This window comes from Melospiza georgiana, chromosome 4, assembly GCF_028018845.1.
Source record: "Melospiza georgiana isolate bMelGeo1 chromosome 4, bMelGeo1.pri, whole genome shotgun sequence".
In the NCBI taxonomy this organism is placed as follows: domain Eukaryota; kingdom Metazoa; phylum Chordata; class Aves; order Passeriformes; family Passerellidae; genus Melospiza; species Melospiza georgiana.
In genome coordinates this window covers 34,815,845-34,840,814 of record NC_080433.1, presented here as the reverse complement: position 1 = coordinate 34,840,814, position 24,970 = coordinate 34,815,845, and the positions used below count along the sequence as shown (strand labels likewise).

Here is a 24,970-nt window from a genome sequence, read left to right as displayed (position 1 = left end):
CACTTCAGTAACACTATTCCCTGCTCTATTTTATAAATAAGAAATTATTCCTAACCTTTTGGAGAGTGGTGGGGGAGGGAGGTTGGCTTGTGTTTTCTATTCTCTCCTATCCCATCCCCATATGTCCAAGCATTTTCTTAGACCTCCTGATGCCCCCTGAGATCCCCTTAAGTAGCGAAGTCTTTGCTCATCTCAGATGAAATCAGAAGCACTGTATGTGAAGAGCCTAAAACTTGAACAGCTTGTTGAGATTCCTTATCTTTCCTGTTGAGTAGTACTGAAAACTGATGATGCCAACAGCAATGCAGCAGTTATCAAGGAAAATTAACATTACTGAAATGCTTGATTTTCTCTTTGCAGGAAGTACCTGATAAGAACAAAACCAATGGACTATATTTTAGAGATGGGAAATGTCGGATTGACTACATCCTTGTGTATAGAAAATCTAATCCACAGACAGAGAAGAGGGAAGTATTTGAGAGAAATATCAGAGCAGAAGGACTCCAAATGGAAAAAGAAGTAAGATATATTCCTTAAAAATACTTTCATGTTGAAGTTATATAGAATCTGGGGGTATGATTCGTTTACTCTGAAACTCCTTCACTCTGTTGTAGCAGTAGAAAAATGCTTTTAAGCATGCCTAAATATAGGCCAGAGCAGGGCAAAAGTGTAGCCTAAAGGAAAATCAGACACAGGGATTGAAGGCCAAACAGGCCATTACAGTCATCTTTTTCAACCTTGTGCACAAGTAGGCCACAGAACTTCATCTGTTGTGCTGTGCAATACAAAAAACAAGTGCTGGGTTTGAATGGCCTGAATTCTACTGAGTGCAATCCATATTTCTGCACTACATTTTCTTCTAGCTACGTGCTCCACTATTTGCTGAGGCTCCTGGTACTCTTTCCAGAGACCTAACTAGATTCCTGCCTTCCTTTATCTGTCAGCTTAGGCAAAGCAACGTGAGAAGTATTTTAGTAGTTTGAAAACAGCTTAAAGTTTCTCCTTCTGTCTTAACCCTAAGCATTGAAATAATTGGGCAGTACATAGGAATCATTTATATCTCTGTTATTTCCCATATAATGCCCTAAATAAAAGATATACTCTTTTATGGACAAGAGCATAGGAATGAATGCAAAATATCTAAAATGTATTGATATTTTAGGTAGCAGGAGCAAGGTTTAAAGAGACCATATCTCTTTTGCCAAGCCTATGATCTTCCTTAAACTTGGATAATGCGCTTAAGCAGGTCTTAAGCCTCACTTCCGTCCTGAACAGCTATTGCTTAGTTTTTCTTTTATTTGTGCCTAGTGGACTCACACTCATGCTAATATGCATTGTCATACTGCCACTGATGGAAACAGAAGAGGAATTTTCAGAATATAGGTGTTACACATTATCTCCCTTTCTTTCACTGAATTTTTGGTCCATGTGTAAATATTCTGTCTGTGTGCTTGACATGCACAGTTCTTTGGAGAACACCAGGGAGGAAAAAGGGGAAGCCTTTACAGAAAAATGAAAATGTTTCTTTTGTTTAAATGTTTTTGACTGAACATGGGTACTGATGTACGTAAGTGTATTAAGAGCATTTTACTGCTTCCACCAAAAGTTACCCTAAACTATTCCTTCAAATAAGCTGCAAGTCATCGTCTTCAGTGCTGCAGTAATTGATAGATGTTTTCAATGCCAGAGATTGTTCATTATTACATTTCCTGTATATGTGCTACTGCCTATAGGACTTGTAACCCAACATTCAAGAACAGGGGACTGTTGCTGCAGCTATTCACCTTCACATCCTAGAATTCTGCCCTGTTTCCACCAGGAGAGATGCTGACAAAAACTCAAAAATTTGGGCAGTGTAGAAAAGAAATGGGGTAGGAATCCTCCCTATTAATACATATGTCTAATGGTTTCAAATAAATTTTTTCCTACTTTGTGGTTTTTGCAGATTTATAACTGTGCTAAGGCCAGCAGTGAAAGCTATGAAATCACTGTATATTTTAAGTTGTATGAAACTTATCGCAACATTCTGTGCTGAAAACTTTTTCAAATTGATGATTTAAGCGCTTGCTATAGAGGACTTTTTTTGGCTTTCAGGATCATTTATTTGGACTTTGCTGCCTAGGCTGCATGAATGATCTGCCAATTTGATTATTCATTTCAGTTTCTATTTTGCTAGTGACATGCAGTTTTATTTCTTACTGATCTCATTTGCCCTTGCTGTGACTTCTTGCCAGCATCAGTAATTGTGCATTTTCTAAACACAGAATGATCAAAATGAGGTTGTGCTACATGACTTGGGCTAATGTTTTTAAAATCAAGGGTAGAAATCTTTTTTAACACTCTGACCTAAAACTAAACTCTAGCATGTACATTTTATGATCATGTTAGTTTCTAAATTAAATTATAATCCTGAAGTAAATATGTACATTCTTAGTACACTCCCTCCCCCATCTCCAGAGATTAAGAACAGTGCTGCATAACACTTAACATTTTAAACTTAGCTGTGTGATCACCTAGTGTCTAGAATATTTCTCATTATTTTTACTTCTCCTGTTTTTGAGACCGCGCGTCATTTTGAGTGTTAATTCTGGAAAATTTTAACTGCAGGGTATTTTTCAAGTTGTTCACATGCACTATACTGTTTCCACTGGAAGCAGTATAGTGCGTTTGCTCCCAGATGAAATGAGAAAACTGCCTATTTCTTTGGCCACAGAACAATTTCACAGAGGCAATAGGTAGTAGCTGTTGGACTGAAAGAAATTTTTTACCTTCCATGAATTTTGAGTGGTTGTTGGTTCATCTCCTTTGGCTACCAGCTGTTCATATCTTGGCATTTGGTTGTGTTAGCCCTGTCCTTCTAACATGAAAACAGCGGCAGAGAGGAAAACTTACAGAGCTATCCTGCACAGTGCAATTTCAAACCCATATGCCTCACTGCAGGGAGGGAGAAGTGCACTGCAGTGGCTCACTGACAAGTACAGCACAGTGGAACTCCCAGGAAGTGCAGAATGCAGGGAGCAGTGCACACTTAGCAGCATGAAATGAGAAAGTGACTCTGAAATGAATTCACAACAGCTGAAATAACTTCAGGCACAATGTCAAGATCATGTAACAAGAAAGTTCTCAACAGATATATGTTTCTGACTCCAGGAAAAGGTGATAATATTTTGCAGATATTCCCAACAAATTCACACTTACAGTCTTCAGCTGTACCATACCACTCTGCCTTGGAAGTTCTGCTAGATTTGGTGCTCAGTACCTACAGTAATAAAGAATGAGGGGATCCCAGACCATGGAACAGATAATTAAAATAATGACAATTTTGACCAAAAAAAAAAAAAGAAAAAAATAATGATAAAATATTTTTAAAGAGTGAGAAAAATTAAAATTGGAAAAACAAAATGAAATAGTAAAGATTTTAAATTGAAAACAACACTCTAAGAGTGAATGCTATTTGAGTGCTACAGTACAAGTCATTTTATGATGCTTCCCCCTGCTTTTCTGTGTATGTTGGTTCTGGATAGGATGAGTGTGTTGACCCTGTCACAGACAGACACTTGCAGACCACATTCAACACATGTGATCACATGCAGAGATGCTCAAATAAGGTAATCAAAACTGTAGATAATTCCTGGAAAAGAGACTGTGTTTTCTTTTCACCAGGTGAAGCAATTCCTTTGTTGATTTATTCTCTTTTCCAATGTCTCACAAGTGAGATAAGCAACCATGAAATCCTGGCTCTGGGATCCTCGCTAACCCTGCTGCTCTCATTTTTCAATACTCTTTGCAGAAGACTTATGTGTGGGGAAAATGGAGAGGACATTCTCCAAGTAGAGCATGTTCTTACGGGAGATGAGGCACCTATCCCACTGTAAGTTTGTAGGCACTGATATCACCTGTAAATATCGCATGAGACTCATCCCTTCCAGAGCTGGTGGGCAAAAGGTTAACAGGGTGTTACTGTCCACATTCTGATGGTACATTTCAAATTTATGTTAATACAAGATAAACCTGAGACTTAGATCAACCCACTGTCATGCAGTAGAGAATTGTGATCAGTTTTATGTGAAGAGAAAATATAGATAGCATCCATTCCAAATTAAATGTTCCTCCCTGTAGCCCAGCAATTTCTGGAAAACCTGTCTTTTCAAGAGAGAATGAAGAGTCAGAATTACTTTGAGCCCATGATATTTTTCAATATTTAAGAATAAATATTTATAAATTTAACCTCTTGACCAAAATCTGGGGAAGTATCCTTTTCCCAAATTATTCCTGCAGCATGGATTACCATTTACCTGTCCTAAATGACCAGGTAGAACGCAGCTGCTGTAAAGAGTATCTATGCAGTTCTGGTACACAAATACAGTATTACAGAAATGTTTCAGTAAGATACTTTAAACTACACTATCATAATAGGTCATGCATGGAGGTGGCCAGCATGCAGCAGCTAACTTATATTACTCATTCACTTGCAAACTTTTCAAGCTGCACTGTAAAGTAATGCAAATGCAGGACAGAGGTGAGAAATTTATGCTGGATGAACAAACACAGACCACACTTGCATGTGTAATTTCTACAAGAGAAAAAGAAGGAAGTCATCTTGCATTTAGCTAAGAACAATCTATCCAAAATGAGTCTGATGTTGGGTTAGGATCTGATCATGTAGCCCTAGGAACAGACTACATTTAGTTTGAACATAGCATGATATTTTTGGTTTTTCTGCTTCTCATGACTATACTAACGTATATCATACAGAGTATTTCTACTACTAAATGTACTTAATATGTTATGCTTAATGATTGTGTTCAAAGTTTTTAATTTACAGATTATAAATTGATTTAATGCAGTTTACTTGAAAAAGGGATTAGCAGACAAGTAGAAAGGGAGTGATAGAAGTGAAGTAAATGGGAACTACCCACATGAGTAGTGAAAATAATATTCAGGCCTTTTATTTTATTTTTTTTTATATTTATGGCAACAAATGTCTCAGTATAAAAGCAATTAACTACTTTAAACCAATAACATTCCTTACTGCCCTGGAAAGCTGGACTCCTCCCAGCTACTGCAAGCAGAATGTGCTTCAGAAACTAGCTTCAGATATTTTACAAGTAACAGCCAATCCATTTGGACTTCTGCTGGCACATTGGTCTTTGCATCTCCCTGATAAATGATGTCAGTGTAGTGCTGGTCCAGCTTTCAGGAGAATCCAAGTTGTGTGGGTTTTTGACTTACATGCCTGATTAGAAATTTAAACTTTGTCACCATAAGTGTCAAGCTGTCACCAGGGCACCTCTAATTGCATTCGCTCCCTGCCTCAAGCAGCAGCTGGCATTTCTGGTGCAACAGCTGGCAGCAAAAACACAGCTGGTGTATACAATAGGTAGTAGAAATACATAATATAGGTGTTCTCTGGGGAAAACCCAAAAGGACAAGAAAGAAAAGCACGGTATAAGCTTCAGTTGTGTTGTATGAACAAACATCTACTAGTGGGCATACTCAGAGTCTTAAGTTATGGTAACATGACCCTAGAAGTTATATTTTGAAATACTTTCACTAGTGGATACAATATAATTACAGAATACTATTATTTCGTGATTTTTCAAGTTTGCAAGCAGATGTAGATAGGTTCCTGAAGAGCTAATAATAGTTGTGTAAAGAAGTTTCTTTTAATGTAGCTGTAACTTTGTGCTAATGGGGCAGGACGTAAGAAGCTAGAAACATGCATTCAGTAAGATAGATATATTTAGCAGCAAGTTGGAGTCTGCTTTCAAGATGATGAATGTTGAGAGAAATTACAGCTGACAGAAAGAGCACGCAGAGTATCTCCGTGACTTTTAGCACATCCCTGAGTGTAAAAGGAAAATAGACCTATGACCATGTCAAAGTGAGCTAAAACTTAGAAATAAAGAACAAGAAAAAGCTAAGAACTTCAAAGACTGAAACTTCTGATCACAGTGTTCAGAAAGTGATGATGTGAAAGAGACATTATAATCAACAGCTATTGCGTCTGAACTTAATGAAATACTATCAACTTTCTGGAAAAAAAATGACGTCTACTCCTTTTTGTTGTTGTTGTTGTTGTTAGTACTGCAGAACCAAAACAGTTATGAGAGACTGATCTGGTTTTTTCTGGTTTGTGCGTCATCAGCGCAATTGTTCATGAGATTCCTGTTACATAAATGCTTTTTTTCTGATTGTGATTCATGGGTAGAAAAGAATTGAACTGACTTCCAGACCCCAAGTGGCACTTGCAGATCTGAGTTAGAAAAGGTGTTTTATAAATGTAACTTATGTAATTTGGTTGTCTGAGCCACACACAATAAAATCTCAATGCTTTTATAGTTGATTCAAAATTTATTTTTCCAGTTATGACTTCAGTTTATCCAGTTATTGAAAGAACAATAACTTTTTTGTAGTTTATTGCTCCTACAGATGTAATTTAATCAACCAGGCATACAGTTTAAACCAGAGTGCTCAGTCTATGGTCAACTGACTTTTTACGACTTGCCAGGAGAGTTTGTGTGGTAGCCAGGAGCAAGCTGCAGGTCGGCCGGAAAATCTTTTCCTGACTGAGAGTTTTTATTTGGTGCTCATATCCTTTCCCTGTCTTGTTGAGCTTGCTCTGCACATATCAAAAGCACCCATCCACTAGAGAAAAGGGTGGCTAGGGAAAGCTTGCACCCTTGAAATTATACCAGCTGTCGTCTGAGCTTTTTGACAGAGAGAAAGATAGCTATGAGCATGCCCATGTGAGATGTGTACTGGGAAGCACTGGGACAATGGTGAGAGTGGTGATTATCCCTACTGTGCATGCGTGGTAGGTCAAGCAACATGCAGGTTGTCACCTATGGCTAACAGGTTTCCTTTAGGCCAAACTGGCATCTGGACAAAACTAGGCTTTCTTATCTTTGGAGGAGATGAGACCTAGTATTGGGTTTGCATGGCAAGGTTTTGGTGGTAAGTGAGGCTGCAAGGAGGGTTTCTGTGAGAAGCTGTTGGAAGCTTCCCTCACATCTGTCAGAGCCAGTGCCACACAGCTCCAAGATGAACCCACTGTTGGCCAAGTCTGAGCCCATCAACTTTATCACCCCTGTGATAAAGTATTTAAAAAGAGGGAAAAGCCTGCGGCAGACCAGCGGCCAAAGGAGAGGAATGAGAATATGTGAGAGGAACAACTCTGCAGACACCAAGGTCAGTGAAGAGGGAAGGGGAGGAGGTGCTCTAGCTGCTGGAGCTGAGATTCCCCTGCAGATGATGGAGAGGCAGCTGTGCCCCTGCAGCCCATGGAGGCCCTCAGGAGAGCACATATCCACCTGTAACCTGTGGAGAACCCCACACTGGAGCAGATGGATGCCCAAAGGGGGCTATGAGCCTGCGGGAAGTCCACACTGGAGCCAGCTCCTGGCAGGACCTGTGGCCTCCTGTGGAGGACCTGTGGAGAGAAGAGCCCATGCTGGAGCAGATTTGTTGGTAGGACTTGTGACCCCATGCAAGAGACCCACCCTGGAACAATCTGTTCCTGACAGACTGCATCCCATGAAAGAGACACACCCTGGAGAAGTTTGTGAAGAACTGCAGCTTATGGGAAGGACTCAAGTTCAAAAAGTTAGTGGAGCACTGTCTCCTGTGGAAGGGACCCCAGAGTGGATCAAGGGAAGAGTGTGAGAGGTCCTCCTGCTGAGGAGGTAGGGGCAGCAGAGACAGCACATAAAGACCATTCCCTTAGAAACCACTGGGTAGGAGGAGGTAGAGAAAAGTTGGAGCGAAGCTGAGCCTGGAAAGAGGGAAAGGTTGGGGGAAGGTGTTTAAGGTTTGGTTTTATTTCTCATTATCCTATTCTAATTTGATTGATAATAAATTAAATTAATTTCTCCAAGTCAAGTCTGTTTGGCCCATGATGGTAACAGGCGGGTCATTTCTCTTTGTCCTCATCTAGAGCTGTAAGTTTCCTCTTCTATTTTCTCCCATTTCCTGATGAAAAAGGGAGTGATGGAGTGCCTTTAGTGGGTATCTGTCATGCAGCCAGGGTCAACCCACCACAGGTGTAATTCAACGTTACTCCACTACTGTGACCAGTGTCAAAAATTCTGTAGCTTTCATGGACTCTTGTAAGTTGTTTCAGTGTCTCATTTTTTCTGATCCTATTATTCAATATGTAAATAGCTACAGCTAATGAACTAACAGTACAAATTATGCAGCCTGCAGGCTCTGTATTTTCATGAGCAGAATACCTATTATTATTAGCAGGTGCAGCTTGTTATTTAATGTTTTAAGCACTGTGTCTGGTTGCATGCACAAATCATGGCCAGGGACATCAATATGACATAGAACTATGCCTGCAAAAAGAGAACCAGACTGAAATGCAAACCTAACCACAAGCATTATAAATGAAAGTGCTTCCAGCTATTTAGTTTTAAACACTGAGCTATTCATTTCATCTCAATGCAGACAGAGCAAGTGGAAATCAGACTGTCTTATTATCTAATGTACATAGCAAAAGGAGTCTCTTTTCAGCAATGTTCTGCAGAAAAATGTACAAGCAGAACAATGTCCTTTCCCAGGGAGTATTCTGTACCAAAAAACCACAGTCACTAAACAGTGGAGAAGTTTCCAGCTGCTTGAACTTCTGAGGGAAAAGTTTTAGATTTCAGATGCTATGTCCACTGTACAGCACAATGGCCATTTAGAAAAAAAAATTGAAGAGATAAATGAAATACTGGATAGATGGTGACTGAATTCAAATTTCAGAATGCAGTTTTTAAAGATAAATTTCTTGATTATCTGAGGGAACCCATAAATGAATATGTTTCTGAGTTGACAATTACCAGCCTTTAACAGGACATTTTAAAACCAGTAGACTAAACAAATGTTGCTGAAAACTTTAGCCACTTTTCAAAAAAAAAGTGGCTCTTTAAAGGAATAGGGACGTAATACAGAAAACACATAGATAACTGAATAGGAATTTTACAACCCCAACATACTTCTTTCAGGAACAGGCAAAATTTCTTGTCAAAAAATTTACTGTCTTCAACATCCACAAATCAGAACGTCAAAAATCTTTTGAAGGAAAAAAAACAGACGGGCAACAGATTAAGAAAAAATGATCATGGTTATATATGAGATGTCCCCTATGTCGAAAGATACCTTTACCATAACTGGTCTTAAACTGCAATTATTTTTGAGGTGTTGTTTCACCTGCCAGCAGCATCAGGAATAAGCATAATGAACAAGGCTACAAACGCTTAATGCACAGTGAGAGTTTTCATTGCCCAAAGGTGACATGACTGGTTTGCTGCAACACTCCCTTACAGTAATGGCTTAATAAACAAAAATCTAAAGTTGTCTCTAGGGAACAGAAGAACAGAGTACATAGAAACCCGGCAATAGGCTTTGTATTCTCATTTTATGTTAATGATTTGGTGTTGAACTTGTTTGGAGAACACAGCACAGTATTTACAGCATTATGCCTCTAAAACAAATAGCAATGATTGGTCTTGGGGACATTTACATCTTCCCCTACAGCCTGAGGTGGTGTGGGGCTGTCCCTCTGCAGGTAGTGCCAAGAGGGGTGCATGAACCTGGGAGGGACAGTTCCCTTTCCACTGCTCTTGGCACAAGGACTACAGGCCTTCTCATTGTCTGATTTTCTGTCATACAGGGTTAAGTCAGGGTTAAGTCAGTGATGGAGCAAGTGGAGCACTGGTGCTCTGTGCCTTGGATTAGCTGTATCTCAGATGTGGGAACAGAACAAAATAGAACTAATTACATCAGAGTTCAACTTTCTTGAAAAAGACCTTTCAGTTTATGGGTCTCTGGGCCCAAATGAAATGCAGAATTATCCACTGCATATTTACATATTTGTTTCTTGCTGCTTGAATGGTAATGAAGTGGTGTTGTAAATGAAGTTTTAAAAAGCCTGACCTGAGGGAAAAATGCTTCTGACATAGCCATACTAACTGAAACTTCTGTCAGCCAGTTAGTCATGTCCTCCTGTTTAAAGTCTTATCTGGTTTACAAAACTTTCTTCTGTGCACAAATTATCTTTTATTTTGTAATCTAAAACCTCTTGAAAGAATATGTAAAAATACATTTTAGACAAAACTGTGTGAAAGCCCTTTTGAAGCCCTTTTGTTTCCTCTTGGGGATCTTCATGGTACTCACTACTCTTCTTAGGTACAGCTTGTTTTTGCTAATAGACTCAAATAGACCTTTCCATTTATAACAAGATTGACTCCAATTTCTTAAAATATAAGAACTTTTTTTTTTTTTTTTTTTTTTTTTTTTTTTTTTTTTGTCTAAAAGCCATCCTTTACACCTTTTTAAACTTTGAAATTTTTCAGAGAGAATAAACCCTCCACAGTGAAAATGTAGATAGGAGAAGAACAAAATGGAGACATATACGTCTGGAAACCATGACTATACTTTGTCTTACAACATGCAAAATTCATGTTCTTCTCCTCAAGAAATTTGTCTTTTTGTATTTAGATTTCTGCATTTTTTTGTGAATGATAAGTTAGTAATCTATTCTGTGACCTCATTTTCTGGGGAACCTGGAGAAGCTCCAGAGCACTGGTGGGAAGGCATGTCTGAAGGTCAACTTCGTGAAGCAGAGCAGTCACCAATGCTAGATCAGGATGGTCATGGCTTTTTTTTATAGAATTCTATAGGTTTTCTATAGAGAACAGCCTGGCCCCTCATCACTAGAGCTCTTGAAGTTGTACTGTGAGTGCTATTGCTATTGGAAACTGACTTTCTGAGACAAGACTGGATTAAACAAATGTCCTGAACAGCAGTTGAGAGAATAGAAGCTGTGATTTTTAGAACATTCCAGGTCAATGTTCTTGTGCAAATTTATGTATTTTATCATCATTAGCTTCAGAAATTCACAGGAGAGAAGAATCCAAGTAATGAAATCCAGTACAGAAAGTACTGACCAAATTCAAGAGGCCTTTTAAAGTACAGAGGACACTGATGGGAGGCTTTGTTATTTAAAGATCTGCATTTCCCTATGTCTTCTCTGCAGGAAGAATTAATAGGGTGGGATGGGGGAAATGGATGGCAGCCAAGGCCTTGCAAAATGTTCCAAATCAAATGCTGCTGCTGGGATGTGTCCCAGACAGCTGAGCAGTGCACTAGAGGCACCCAGGAAGGTGCAGCTGTAGGCAGTAATGTGTCTCTGCTACTGCAGAAGTTGATGTGGGTGGTGAGGAACAGGAGTTCAGGGAAAATAAGGTGGTTTTACTGCCGAGCCTCAAGAGGGAAAAAAACCCCAACATATAGACTGTAGCTGTTGACAATGTACCTAATCTGACTAGGTAGGAACAAGCCCTTGATACGCATCAGTTCATCTCATTCTGAGGAAAATAGAACAAATGAATCACACCTTGAAGGTGCCTGTTCCTCTCCATTGCAGACATCTAAACTTAGTTGCCCTGAATCCCACCTGTGGTGTCTGCTCCTTGGGAGAAAGCCTTCAGGGAACTTCTCAGGATCAGTGGGCTTAGAGACATGATGGTGACAGTGTTTTGACACAAATATAGTGGCCTGCCAGTATCCAGCAGGGAAAACTGGGTCAGATACCTGTCACACACCATATCTACAAACTACTCAAGACAAACCTTTTTGTTTGCCCTCTGTCCAGGTGTTATCTATAGATTTATATTAATAGATATGTGGATTGCAAGATCATACTCAGTACTGGTATAATGTAAAGTATGCAACTAATGGAATTGTGTGACAACTGAAAATTTCCATTCTAAAGCCCCAAGCTATGGAATGGATTAATGTTTCTGCAGTTTTTTTCCATTATTTGACATTTTTTGTTCTTTGATGTTTTGACTGGGAATTGATGACTGCTTGCCATGCTGATTTACGTTTCCATCTTGGGCTGGATTTTTGTCTGTCTTATGAAAAGAAACACAATTCATATCTCCTACTAATGTATTATTCCAGCCAAAAGGCACAACACAAAAATTGTTTGGGAAAGGTGAGTGCTTCAGAGTTTTGGGAAAAGGGGAAATTTAGAATGATGGTGAGAAAGCATAAGAGGATACTAAAATCAAAATGTGGAGGCATATCCACTTTAAATCATGGCAGATATGTAAGAAAAGCTCCCTTCTCATTGTATAGCTCCCACTATAAAAATGTGAAATCTCTTTGGAAATACAGCACAAGCCCTTAACATCTTGAAACAATTGCTTTGTATTTATGGAGAACATCTTAACAGAATGCAGCAAAGAAGAAAGGCAAGCAATTAATAATCACTAAAATTGATTGGACTCAGCAAAGAGTTTTAGCTGAAAAAAGGGAAACATTTTGAATATGTGAAAATATTTCATTTAAACAAATTCAGTATTAAATATCTCATATTAAAATGTTGTACTAGTTGTTAGAAATGCTATCTTTACAAAAGAGAAAACATATAATCCAGTGAAATACCAAAACATGCTATTTTGTATGGACAGTTTTTTAAACTAAATTAAAGTGAAATTTTCACCTATTTCCTGAAAAATCTTTAGAAACTTTGTCCAATTTGCTGAATTTTCATAAAACTTATTGAGTTTAGTGTTAAAGAAGAATATTTTTCTCTCTTAAACAGCATCACAGCTGATCACTGGAATGTTCATACAGGACTAACCATGCCTGGCTAGTGAAGCTTTTATGTGCTATCTTCTTAATTCATTTCATAGATTGCTTGTAGAGCATGAAGGACATTTTCCACTAGACAATATGTCACATAAAAGAAAGCCTCATTTCCTAAACTCATGACTGGATTCTTGATGCAGAAACGATCTAACAGAAGCCTTTGTAATCAGGGTCTCTGGACTGGAATTTTATTTCATGACACTACAGAAAAACAAAATTAGATCAACAGCCTGGGACATAGTGCTGGGCCACAGTTTGCTTCAGGTCTCATCAGTATGTACTTGGACATGAATAGATTACTTGCACTTACATTCCTTATCCTGTGTTCAGAGGTTATCCTAAAACTCCTAAAACTAAAATGGGAGCACGTCAAAATGCATCAAGTTTTCTTGAACACCTAGAATTTGTGTCTTCTAAATAGTGCATATGAACAATTGACAAACATGTACATCTACAGCAAAGTCCTGGAGCACTGCCAAAGAACTATTACCAATACCCAAAAGCACTGATCTCTTTGATTGTGTTACTGTTGAGTTTCTGGTCACTTGTAGATTGAGTTAAGTGTATGCCTCTAACAAAAGGAAAATATGTTTCTGGTGCCCTTTACAGCTAAATTTTGATCTTGAAGCCTATAAGACTGAAGATCTCAGAAAGCAATTTTAAGTAAAATAATAACATATTCCACAGTAAGTACAGCACACAGAGATATTGTTGAAACTCTGAAGGATATTGGATGTGCTTGAAGAAACTTATGGTTTTAATAGCACTTTTGTCTGAGTCCTCTGTGATTTTTTATCAAATAGCTCTTTATTGATTTTAGTATGGTGAAAGCAAAATATGTGTCTGTGGATGTGGACAAAGAGTTTAAGTAAAGAATCATTTCTGCCTTCTTGACAGGGTTTATTACAGTAATATCCTCATGAGAGCATAATATAGGGCTTCTCCTTTTATCCCAGGCTAAGAACTCTGAGCCACTCATATATTCCTTACAGCCCCACATGCCAAGTCCAAGAAATTCTTGTCTGGTGTTTGATAGCATCTGACCTAAACCTCCTTTGCTACAATTTAATCCAGTTATTTCTTGCCTGATTGAGAAGAAAAATGGAGTGCAGTTCATTCCTTCTTAATCATAACTATTCCTTACTTGTTTTTCAAATGTTACTGTGGTCTCTGCTTGGCATTTTCTTTGGTGTTTTGAATTCCATCTGTGTTTTGAACGATGCTTTCCCCCAGGTCAAGTTTCCCAAAATTCTTTATCATTCTTATTGTCCTGCTCTGATTTTTCTTTAATTAATCCATCTATTTCTTACTCAGGCTGTACTTTGCACCCTGCTGAATAGCTATACAAAATAAAAGACTAGGGAATTTGAGTCCTGTATGCTCTTAATTTGATTTCTTTTTTTAATCTTCATGCACATTACCCTGTTCTGGCTTCTGTTTCTGGCTTCTCTTCTTGATTCTAACAGTGATGTTTTGTGTGTTCATCTCTTCTGCATTTAACTCTCAGCCACCTCTCTATCTTCTGTGCTACAAGAATGTGTTTGTCAGACACTAGAATGTAGCATGAGAAGTCATTTGCCTAAACACAGAGCATGGTTTCCCCCTCCTCCATTTTCCTTTGCTCTTCATTATACATTAAAAATATTCATATGTTAGATAAGTGCATCACTTTAGGCACTTGGTGACATTTCCAACATTAGACTTTCTATTTTCTTGTCAGTGTTGCTGCCACTGCACTTTCCACCAATGATGTACAGTGATGATGACTGCTCAGTTGTTACCCAGAGCTCTTTCCTTATTAGTATTTTGATATTTTCCTGTTAACCTTTCATGTTTTAAAGGGGAAATGGCATCTCTGTTAGATGAGCTCTTCGCTTAAAATCTGCCAGAAAAAAAAATATTTCAAAGCTTTCAGTTTTCTCCCATTTTTGTGCTTAAATACCATCTGGGCAAAGCAAGAATCCACGCATTTTTGTTCTCTTGGTAGTTTGGGAAATTTAATATATGTGTATTTTTTTACAAGGGTCCTCCAGTTTGAAAATTAAGATGACTTCCTGTTACTTTTTCAAACCGAAGTTTTAAAAAAATAGAGCTCTGTAATTGGTTGTGCTCGAGAGGCTGCCATTGGCACAGACCTGACATTGGAGCTGCCTCTGTTGTACTATTGTATTTTCGGGGTTCTGAGATAAAGGGAGGATTGATGAATCTGACTCCATGTTCTTAGAAGGCTAATTTATTATGATACTACATTATGTAAAAAAATACTATACTAAACAATACAGAAAGGATACTTACAGAAGGCTGAAAAGATAATAAGAAAACTTGTGACTCCTTCCAGAGCCACAACAGAGCTGGGCCATGATTGCCCAATAAGTCAAAACAATTCACATGAGACCAATGAAACAATCACCTTCTGGAAAAACAGTCTCCAAACACATTCCACATGAGCAAAACAGAGGAGAAGCAATGAGATAATATAGTTTTCCTTTTTCTCTGCAGCTTCTTAGCTTCCCAGGAGCAAAATCCTGGGTGAAGGGATTTTTCCAGAAAATATGACTGTGACATTGTATGTCACACACAGCCAGTGATGGGCAGGCAGCTCTGAGAGGAACCTGGTCAGAGAAATGTGACTTTGATAAGGAGATAAGCAAGCAAGATGCAGATGGGATTCTGAAGGAGGAAGCAAATACGAGGAGGAAACAAACACTGAGAGAAGTACTTGTCAGTTGTGTTTCTGGATATGTGTGTAAGACACAGAAAGGGGGGAGTTGCTTTGAAATATTGGGGTGAAGAAATTAGTTAATTTTTATAATTTTGTGATCTTTCTTTTTTTGAAGAGCAATATGGCATTTGTAGACAGTCAGGTAATAACATCATTTTAGAAAAGAAATTCACCAGTTGTGCTGCTGTGATGACAGCAATTCAGTTCAAAGCTTTCAGTCCTCAGTACCAAGAACTAGGAGAGGTGTGTGCCATACAACTTTAATGCCATTTCTTCCTTTAACAATTCACCACTCTCCTCTGACATTCAAAAGAGGTTATGCATGATGATGTATGTGTGTTTGTAAAGCACAAATAATTGTAGTGACTCTGCAAATCTGCATCAAATGATGCAAAGCACATTCCTACACTACGTGTCTCAGACACACTGGATGTTATATTTTAAATATTTAACAGGAATAACAGCCTGCAGTGTATGTGCAATTATAAATCCCTAAGAAGTGGTTTGTTGAGATACTGTTCTGCAATTTGCAAAATTTTCCCTGTTTTCTAGTGATGTAACACTAGTGGAATTTCCCTCCAATTTTGAAATATCTTTTATAATATTCATTGGGCACAAAATGCCATGCTTTTAAGAAAATTCCTTTCCACAAAATTATTATTGTCTATAGAGCCATTCATGTATGGTCCATATTGACTTATTACAAAAATTATCTAGTGGAGTTATAATTTTCTTATCAGGAAATCTCTGTAATAGAAGAAAATGTCTATCACAGTGCATCTATAAAGAGCGTGAAAAACTGGGATTATTAAGTGAAGTGAGATATTGATTTTATTTCCATGTTAGGTTTCTCTACTTCCCTATAGAAGGGAACGAAACAGATTGCTGTAAGCATACATGTTCCAGAGGCACAATAGATGAGAATTTCAATTCTACTCCAAAATTTTGCACTGAATAAAAGGATCTGAATAGTACCACAGAGCTAAAAACTTTTTTGCAACTTCTGTTTCACTTATGGGCTGTGAATTCTTTGCTGCAGCTCTGAGAGGCACAGTCCTTATAAAAAATGGGCAAAATGCTAAAAAAAAAACCCAAAAAAGATAGAACTATTTATCTCTCAATAAATAAAAAAGAGATTTGTACTTTCCCAAGCTGAACAAGCTGCCTTTTGTAAGCTGGGGGCTTCTTAAAGACAAATTTATTTTTTTTATCCCTAGAGAAGGACAGTATGGTCTATTAAGTAAAGACTCTTCATTTCAGCAGTTTCCATGGTACAAGTGAATTTGGAAAGGGGGATTCTTTGCTAATGTATGTGTTAATTTTGGCCTTCATTTCACACATCATAGGCATCTGAAAACTCCAAATTTTTCTGCAAACAATTTCAGGATTAGTACCACCTCTTTGCAAGATATGCTATCAGATCAAAACTAACATTATGTCATGTGATAGTGATGTTGTCTTTCAAGAAAAAGAGGACTGTTTTCTTGTTGTTTTCTGCAACTCCTCTCATTAAATCTGCATGTCAGAGCTCTGAACTAGGAGAGGAAATCCTCTCTGTGCTCTATCACATTTATCTGAACCATTAAGATACTGAGTTCCATCTGGTGCTGCTCTGCTCCTCTGCGTCATCCAGGAGGTGTGTTCATCCAGCACCTTATGTCAGTAGGCACACTGGGAGCAGCAATGATTGATCGATAGCAGAGGTCATGTTTAGGTGTCTGCCTTACAATTCATTGTGCCATGTATGGGCATTGCTTTATCACAATAAATTAGAACAGCCTGAAGGAAATTCATAATTTGCCCTTGTCATACCTTGACCTTGTTTCATTTAAAGCATGTCTCACAAATGAAGGGATTTGTGCACAGATGCACAAAGGATCCAGAGTTTTGCCTTCTTAGTTTAGAGACATTATGTATTTCAATTTCACCTTCTCTCTAGTTAGATTCTAATTATCTTTGCATAAGAAAGTGGGGGATTTCTTCTGTTTCTGATGTGTGGGTTTTTAACATCAAATGATCTAATTACTTAGAGGTCAAATTACATCGAGCTTAGCTGAGCAGACAGGTCATCAATGTACAATCATGTACACCATCAATTATTAAAAACTTCCATTCTGCACTAAACTGTGAGATTTTTTTTATTATCAACATGAAATGGTAGTTTGCTAAAGACAACACATTAAGATGTATTTGCCTTTATTTCTTGGGGTTTTGTATTTAATTTTTTGTGGGAAGTCTTATACAGTCTTAGCATGGTTTGGGATTTAAAATAAGGTCAATCTATCTAATTTTTTTAATATTAATTTTTAACTGAATATTGGTAATTAAGTCTATTCTCACCATCACATTTTGCTTTGGAAAGAACTTTCCTTTCATGTAGTAATGGTGGTATGCCTGAAGAGATGGCTGCTCTACCATATGCTCTACCATATGCAACAGCAATTTACAAGTTGTCTTGTAAATATGGCACATTTACAAGACAACTTTCCTTGTAAAATTTTGTTTGCATCCTTTTAGTGTATCAGATCTTTGGAGTACCTTAGTAAGACTACAGAATGCAGTTGCTCAGAAATTCACTTTGTCCATCTTATTAAAGAAATATAACAACTGTATAACAGTTTGTATAAAGTGGAAGAAGAAAGGGAAAATGTCTTGCTCATGCTTCTGCCTTTAAATGAGGAAGGCAGGAAAGTTTTGCAGCAATTATTAGAACAACGTGAAATGAATTATTAGAAGATGGCTCCTCAAACTCTTTCCAGTCCTAATAATCATTGCAGTAAGGTAAGTAAGGCACAGAAAACTGAGACATTAGTTGAGTGAACAAGCGTTTGAGTTGCCCAGACTAACAGAGTTTATGGTAGAAACTGGTAGATTTGCGAATGATTCACATTCTTCACATGCATCTTTCCCCTTTATTTAACTGGATCTTGGTTTTCCTTTGGTGCTATTTCTTCCCTGGAAAATGAGAAGCTGTATTAAGTCTGAGAAGGAGCAGTGGGAGTGTGCTCCCATGACTTCCCTGCAGAGCACCTGTGTCCTGCACAGCCAGGTGCAGAAACCCATCCAGGTGTTGCCAGTCCACGTGCTTATCTTATTCATGCCAGCATGGGACTGCACCCAAGATAAGAAACAAGCATTTGCATTACCCCACTGCTTCCCCTTCAGCACAGCCTAACACCCCTGCCTGTAGTTACTCATGTGGTGGTGAATACCTGGCTTGAAGAACTTGGGGCTGGTGTCATGTGGGCTGAGCTGACAGTGACCTTAAGAGTATTCTCTTCTTGAGCTGTGCTCTTGTTGAGCTCATGTGTGTCTCCCTTTAGAAAGAATTTTGAGTTGCACCATCAAATACAGAGGTGTACAGAGAGCCGCAGGGCAGTTCACTGCCTGCTGGAAAGTGTGGGTGCTGAAAGGCCTTTGGAGTACAGATTGATAGTCATGTATGTATTTCTTGTCTTCCTTGAGCTGAGAAACAAGATTCTGCAGAGGGCGTTGTACAACCAAAGACCTTCACAGTGCTGGAGCATGGGCAGGGGCTCAGAACCAGAGCTGCTGCCAACACTTCTGCATCCACGTGGAAGTTCAGCCTGTGATATCTTTCTGTCCAGAGACATTCTGGTGCCCAGGGAGGTTGCAAGGCCTCCAGCCACAGAGATATTCAAGACCCCACAAACCACTCTAGTTGTCCCTGCTTAGAGCAGGAGATTTGACTAGATGGCCTATATTATCTGTGATGCAATAAGCAGCTTATTCAGTTTTCTCTAGGTTATGTGTTTGAAAAAGCTATAATAAGCCTGCCTGCATCTTTTTGTGTGTTTTATTAATTATCATGTTTGTGAAATTAACTGTTGGACAAAAGATAAACTGCCTTTTTCTTTACCAAAGCAATGTTTTTTCAACAGGCCTCTAAATGCAAACATGAATATTTAATGGACAATTCATTAAATGTATATATTTTCTACTTCAAAAAAATATTAATGAGAAATAAACCCATACAGGAAAAATATTGGCTTTATATTTTACCCTTGGGGTAAATCACAAAGGAAGCTGCCTTATAAAATTTAGTTCAATTGTGTGATGCACTTTTAATGGCCTGCGATGTCAAAAGAAAAATAATGTACTGAAGAGGCCTTTCTTAGGCCCACAGAACAGCCAAGAGATTTGATGATGTCAACTATGACTATATAAAGTATTAAAATTTTTTATGTAAAATTTGAGCTCATAACTGACGTTTCATTGAAGAGAAAAAGTCACATACTGTTTCCATAAGTAAAAATGCACTATTCTGCCCAGAGATTTTTGCTATCTGCATTTTAAATCTGCAAATAATGATTTCATATGTCTATAGTAATTTTCCAGTCCAAAGGAATTAAAGGATATTTCTCAGATAAAATCCATATTATTAGCTGTGTTGTCACAGAGATCTTACCTAGATGGGTCTAACCTATATTCATTCAGTATTTGCTGATGGAATTATCAAATGTTTTATCATTACCTCACAGTCATATCAACCTTTTCCATTAAGATAGTCATGCTGCCGATATTTCTAATTCTTTTCTCTCAGAAGTGCAGTCCAAGTCAGAGGATATTGTTTCCATGGTTGATTTACTACATCTAAGTTACCTTACTCTAAGACTCATTCTGCGGATTTAGATGACATTTGTTGGAATTAAAGACTTCCTTCTGATGTGGTTTCTTATCTTACAGGAATTTGTATTTCTCTACTGCAGATTGTGAGCTCATCATTGCACAGTAAATTTGAGCAGTGAGATAGTATTTGCATTTTACTTCTACTCAAGTAACCTACCCTGTTCTTGAAGCTGTCCTCCCACTCACGTATTTTTGTCTACATAGAAGGACATTGCAACCATTTCCCCTTGTTCTGTTCCACAATTGAGATCCTGTCATATGCTGCCAGAAATTAAGCACTGTAACAATGACACCTGCTCTGAGCTGGAGTAGATGACACATTGCCTGAATGCTGGCAGGAAGCAGCCACCTGCCTGCATTACTCCACTGGAGCAGGTCCTCTGCAAGCACTTGGCAAAGTAAAAGAAAATGCACTTTACTTCATCATCATATTTTGTCATGAAATTTAGATTACAAATTTTTATAAAATATAAAAATAATTCTAAATTGTAATCATGTGCCTCTGTCTCCTTAGATCAAGTTATTCTGCATTTCACATGTCAGTGTCCTCAGGTCAAAATTGGTTTTATGAACAGCTTCCTATTTTTTACATTGGGCTACCTTTTTATTCTTCTTTTCATCCTTACTGCTTTTGCCCTACAGTTTCTTGCAAGTCAAAGCTTCTTAATATCCAAATTAAAATGTGAACAATATATTCCCCCTTTTCACTAAACCCATGCTTTTGTTGAAGGTACATGTGTGAAAGATATTGGCACCATTATTCATTAGGTTCCTCAGAAGCATGAACATGGAGATGAATGTTTGTGAGTATGCAATACTTTCCCTGAAACCAGACGTATATTGACAGTATCTATATAATTGCCCAGTAATAATGTATGCGCTGGAAAAGTATTGGCAGAATATACTTTCTGTTTTTCCAGCTCCATGGAATTGCCCACATGAATTTACATTTACTTTGGTTTTGCAGAGGAAGAACAGTTTAATCAACTAAAATTTGCTGGGTTTTGTTTTTCCGCTTAATTCACTCCACATGGCAAATCAATCTGTGCTGTTAAGTAATTCTCAAAAACAGTGGAACATGTACTAGTGACTATTTACTACTCTGCACTCAGACATCATACAGAGCTAGATTACAGAGAAAATTGTTAATGGAAGAAATATGTTGATTTTGTCTCCTTTTCTGTTTTTCCCTTCATTATGGTGTTACCAGAAATTTGCCAAAATGTAAAGAACTGTTTCTGTTCTGCCTTTTTCACTGGCCTTGTAGGATCTTCCTACAGTAGATGACATTAATTCTAGTTACTAAATTGGTTTCAAAATCTTATCTCATTTTACTTTCATGAGGAAGGCTTTTAAATGTGAAGAGAGATACAGCCTTGAGAATTTTTCTCTTAAATTATGATAGGGGAAACACCTTAATGGTAAATTCTGACTTTTTTTTTTCACCCTATTGTTTTGCATACATGAATGAAAACCTGTCTAGTAGCCTCAAGGCAAATAAACAATGCCACCATTCAATTGGAGCCACTGTAATTTTAACCTTCTGCAAGGTTATATGCTCTGAATAGGTTTTCTCAACTTTCTTAGCTTTTAGACTCAAGAAATGCTTAAATCAAGGTGAGTACCTACAGCTGCTTTTGTCTTGTAATGACTGGACAATATTATTGATAATGAACTAAAATTAGCAAGGAGGAGGAGAATGTTCAAGAGGATATTTGACAAAAGATACTAATCTTTAGCCTTAATCCTGGAAGGCGGCCTGCAAATACAGCAAAATATGAGCTTTTCAAGAGACATTCCATGTCAGCACATAACTCTGCTTCTATTCAGATTAGCAGCGATAAGTGCAGAATGAGCAGAGTCAGGTCAATAGCAAATACATATATATTTAAATCCTGCCATCAAAAGACATTAGAATGCTTGCAGAAATACTGGGAGTTTAGTAGCCCCAACCTAACCAGCACTTGGCACCACTCTGTGCCTGCTTTAGAAGGACAACCTGACCTTTTACAAGCTTTCCTTGACCTAGTTGATGACAGTAACTCACCACAACAGGTATTTCTGTTTTTGGAGTTACAGAAGTGGCCCATGCTTTCGCCTCATTCACTCCTTACATAGTGACTGGAGAAGAAAATGTGGCTTTGTTTTAAATGTGTTTGCAGTTGATTGGATTTCTTTGGGAAATAGCAATGTCTTTACAAACTTTATGACAAAATAGAAAGGGAGCCTTGCCAGAAGGGGAAGCCTATAATACGTGGACCTATAGTCCTGCCTGTATTCTAGGGCTGGCAGCAATGATCCAGTACTAATGATGCTTGTCAATAAAGCCCAAATTTATATTGGCTATCTGTAACTCAGACTCTGGTTATCTGAATTCTACCATACAAACCCACTTTGAAGATCAGGTCAATTAAACTAAATAAAGCTTGCTACCGCTTCTCAATGAGAATAACAATTAAATACAGTTCTTGTAACAAATAAGGGGGGTTTTAAAGGAAAACAAGTCTAGAAAGTGGTAGTTTTGAGCCGACATTTCTCTGCGGAAGAGAGCAGTTCTTCCACAGAAAATATTCTTTTCTCCAGCCAGTATCAGACAGTGGGTTGCCCAAAGGCTGTGAAATCTCTGCCTGTAGAGATATTCAGCAGTCAATGGGACAAGCTCCTGTCTGAGCAGGCTGATCTAAGTTAGCCCTGCTTTAGCCAGAGGCTCAGCCCAGATGAACCCTAGAGGTGCCTCCCACTCTAGATGAGTCTACAGCTATCTGATGCTGGTAAGTCTCTTGTCATCCTGGTTTTACGCTGTTCTGAAGACGGCCAAGAATGTTTGTTAGTGACCAGAAGAAAATCAGTTTTGTTATGAATGTTCGTCCTCAATAAATCCGTTCAAAACAACCAATTTATTTGAATATTGGTCACCTGAAAATAATTGCATTGTGATATGGTGCTACAGGTCAATTCCAAATATTTATTCAATTTCTGTGTTTGTTTAAGTGTTTTGTCTCATTGGCCTGCGCCCTTAATTCCTCTGGTTTTCTTTCTTCATTATCTGGACATCGCTTTATAGCAGATTGATCATGTCAATAGTTGTCTTATTTAAGTTTCCAAGGGGAGTAATGTTACTTTGATTTTTGTTTGCATGTTCCCATAATGTGAAATTGAGTTTACTTCTCCAAATCATTTAACGAGCCAACCCTTGAAAGTCAATTACAACAGAAAAATGTTCCTCTATTCTCAGTTGAAACATTTATAAGATGAAGGACTCTGAGTCTAAATACTGATCTAACCAAGTTTAGGAGATTCCATTCACTAAAGTATTTATGTAATGAAGGTAGTCTTCATACTATTGTTTTTTCAGACATTTTAGTTAGCTATTTACTCCTTAGATTAGGTGAGTGTGACATCTCATTTAATTTATCCTCCATCTGGATTTGTTATTCTCTTTCCAGTCTTGTTTTTTCCAGCCTTGCTTTTCTCAGCCTTGCTTAGTGCTTTCCTTTATGAGCACTTAACATGAGCAAACCCAAGAGAAATGGATTTTATATTAATAATTTAGTATTATTATTTCTTTTTTTTCTGAATATAACTGAACCTGCCAAGTGTATTTTGATTAGATTTTCTTTTGGTTAGATCTTCTGTTGGCAAAGCTAATTGTCATTTTGAAAACATTTTAATGTGTCAACACAGCAAGCTATAGAGTTAAAAAATATTCTTTAAACAGCTGTATTGCGATGACCATTCAGAAGTTTTTCATGTTTCTGCATGAAAACATGTAACAAATAAGATACCAAATTTAGATAGTGTTCACTTGTAAAACAGCATCTTCACAAGTCATGTTTGGCTCCCACATCTAGTAAGGTTCAAACTATAATATGCTGGAAAATACCTATAAACTTCCAGTATAACAGCCATCACTAAGTTTAGAAGCTGTGTTTAATAAATTCCCCTATTTCTCAGTTTTATTATTCTGTCAGTACTGCAGTTTCTTTCTGCATGTTGGTCTTCTGAAATAGTTCTTTTGAGGTTTGGTGGATTTTGTTCTGTTTTGTTTTGTTTTTTAATCTAAGCTATTTAGGACAAAATTGCCAATCCACTCACTGCTGACTTAACCTCACCTTTGAGAAAGCAGTTTGCAGGAGATTTTTAGAGTGGCAGAATTAAGTTTTGGTTTGGTGGTATCTCCGTGCTAAATTCTCATGGGAGAGTAGAAGCTAATTTGTGAAATGTACCTATAAAGAAAAACATAATTAAAGCCTGATTTAGAATCCACAAAAGCCAGAGAAAGAGTGCAAGTGAATTCATTGTCTTGGAAGCAAGTCTCTTGGGGGCATTTTGTTGCTGTTATGTCATTTTGTATTGAAATATTTTTCAGAAATTCATCAGCAAAGAAGAAAGATTTTTTTTTCCTGCAGTTTTTAGCACCAGAACATCACTCATTCCTTTGTATGTTAAATCCATATTTGCACCCAGTAATATTTTGAGTACAAATATCTGTGTCCATTATGGTCCAATATTATAGTTGTTTATAAAATGTTAACTCTATAGTGATTGGGTCTGGTGGGGTTTTTTCCTTTGTTTTTGTTTTGGGGGTTTTTTGCTTGTTTATTTGGTTTTTGGAGTTTTTTGATGTGCTGAATAAAACCATATATATGTATCTTAAATGCTGGAGTTTTCATTCCTATCATGTCACAAAGTAGTAATAGAATTTTAGCCCCTCTAAGGACAAGGACGTGCAAATTCAATAATTTCAGCATTTATCAGGGTAGGGGAGGGAGAATGTAAAAAGTATAAATGTCAGCCTCCCACTCATCCAGTCACAGTAGTTTCCAGATAAACAATACCAGATTTAAGAACTCCCAGTAAGTAGTGTTAACCAAGAATTTATGTGAGAAACATTGAATATAGGACAACATCTAAAAATCTAGGAAATCATCCCCAGAGCTGACTAACAATTTG

The 24,970-nt window shown here is 37.7% G+C and overlaps 1 protein-coding gene across 5 annotated transcripts in view; it reads left to right on the top strand.

The window, feature by feature from the left end:
- The window catches only part of ANO4 (anoctamin 4), a 177,418-nt gene that overhangs the window by 81,181 nt on the left and 71,267 nt on the right, over window positions 1-24,970 (top strand). For all 5 annotated transcript variants that reach the window (XM_058022152.1, XM_058022149.1, XM_058022150.1 and 2 more), the window contains one exon: window positions 361-519. In XM_058022152.1, the coding sequence (XP_057878135.1) occupies window positions 361-519 (159 nt within the window). The remainder of the gene's footprint in view (window positions 1-360; window positions 520-24,970) is intronic.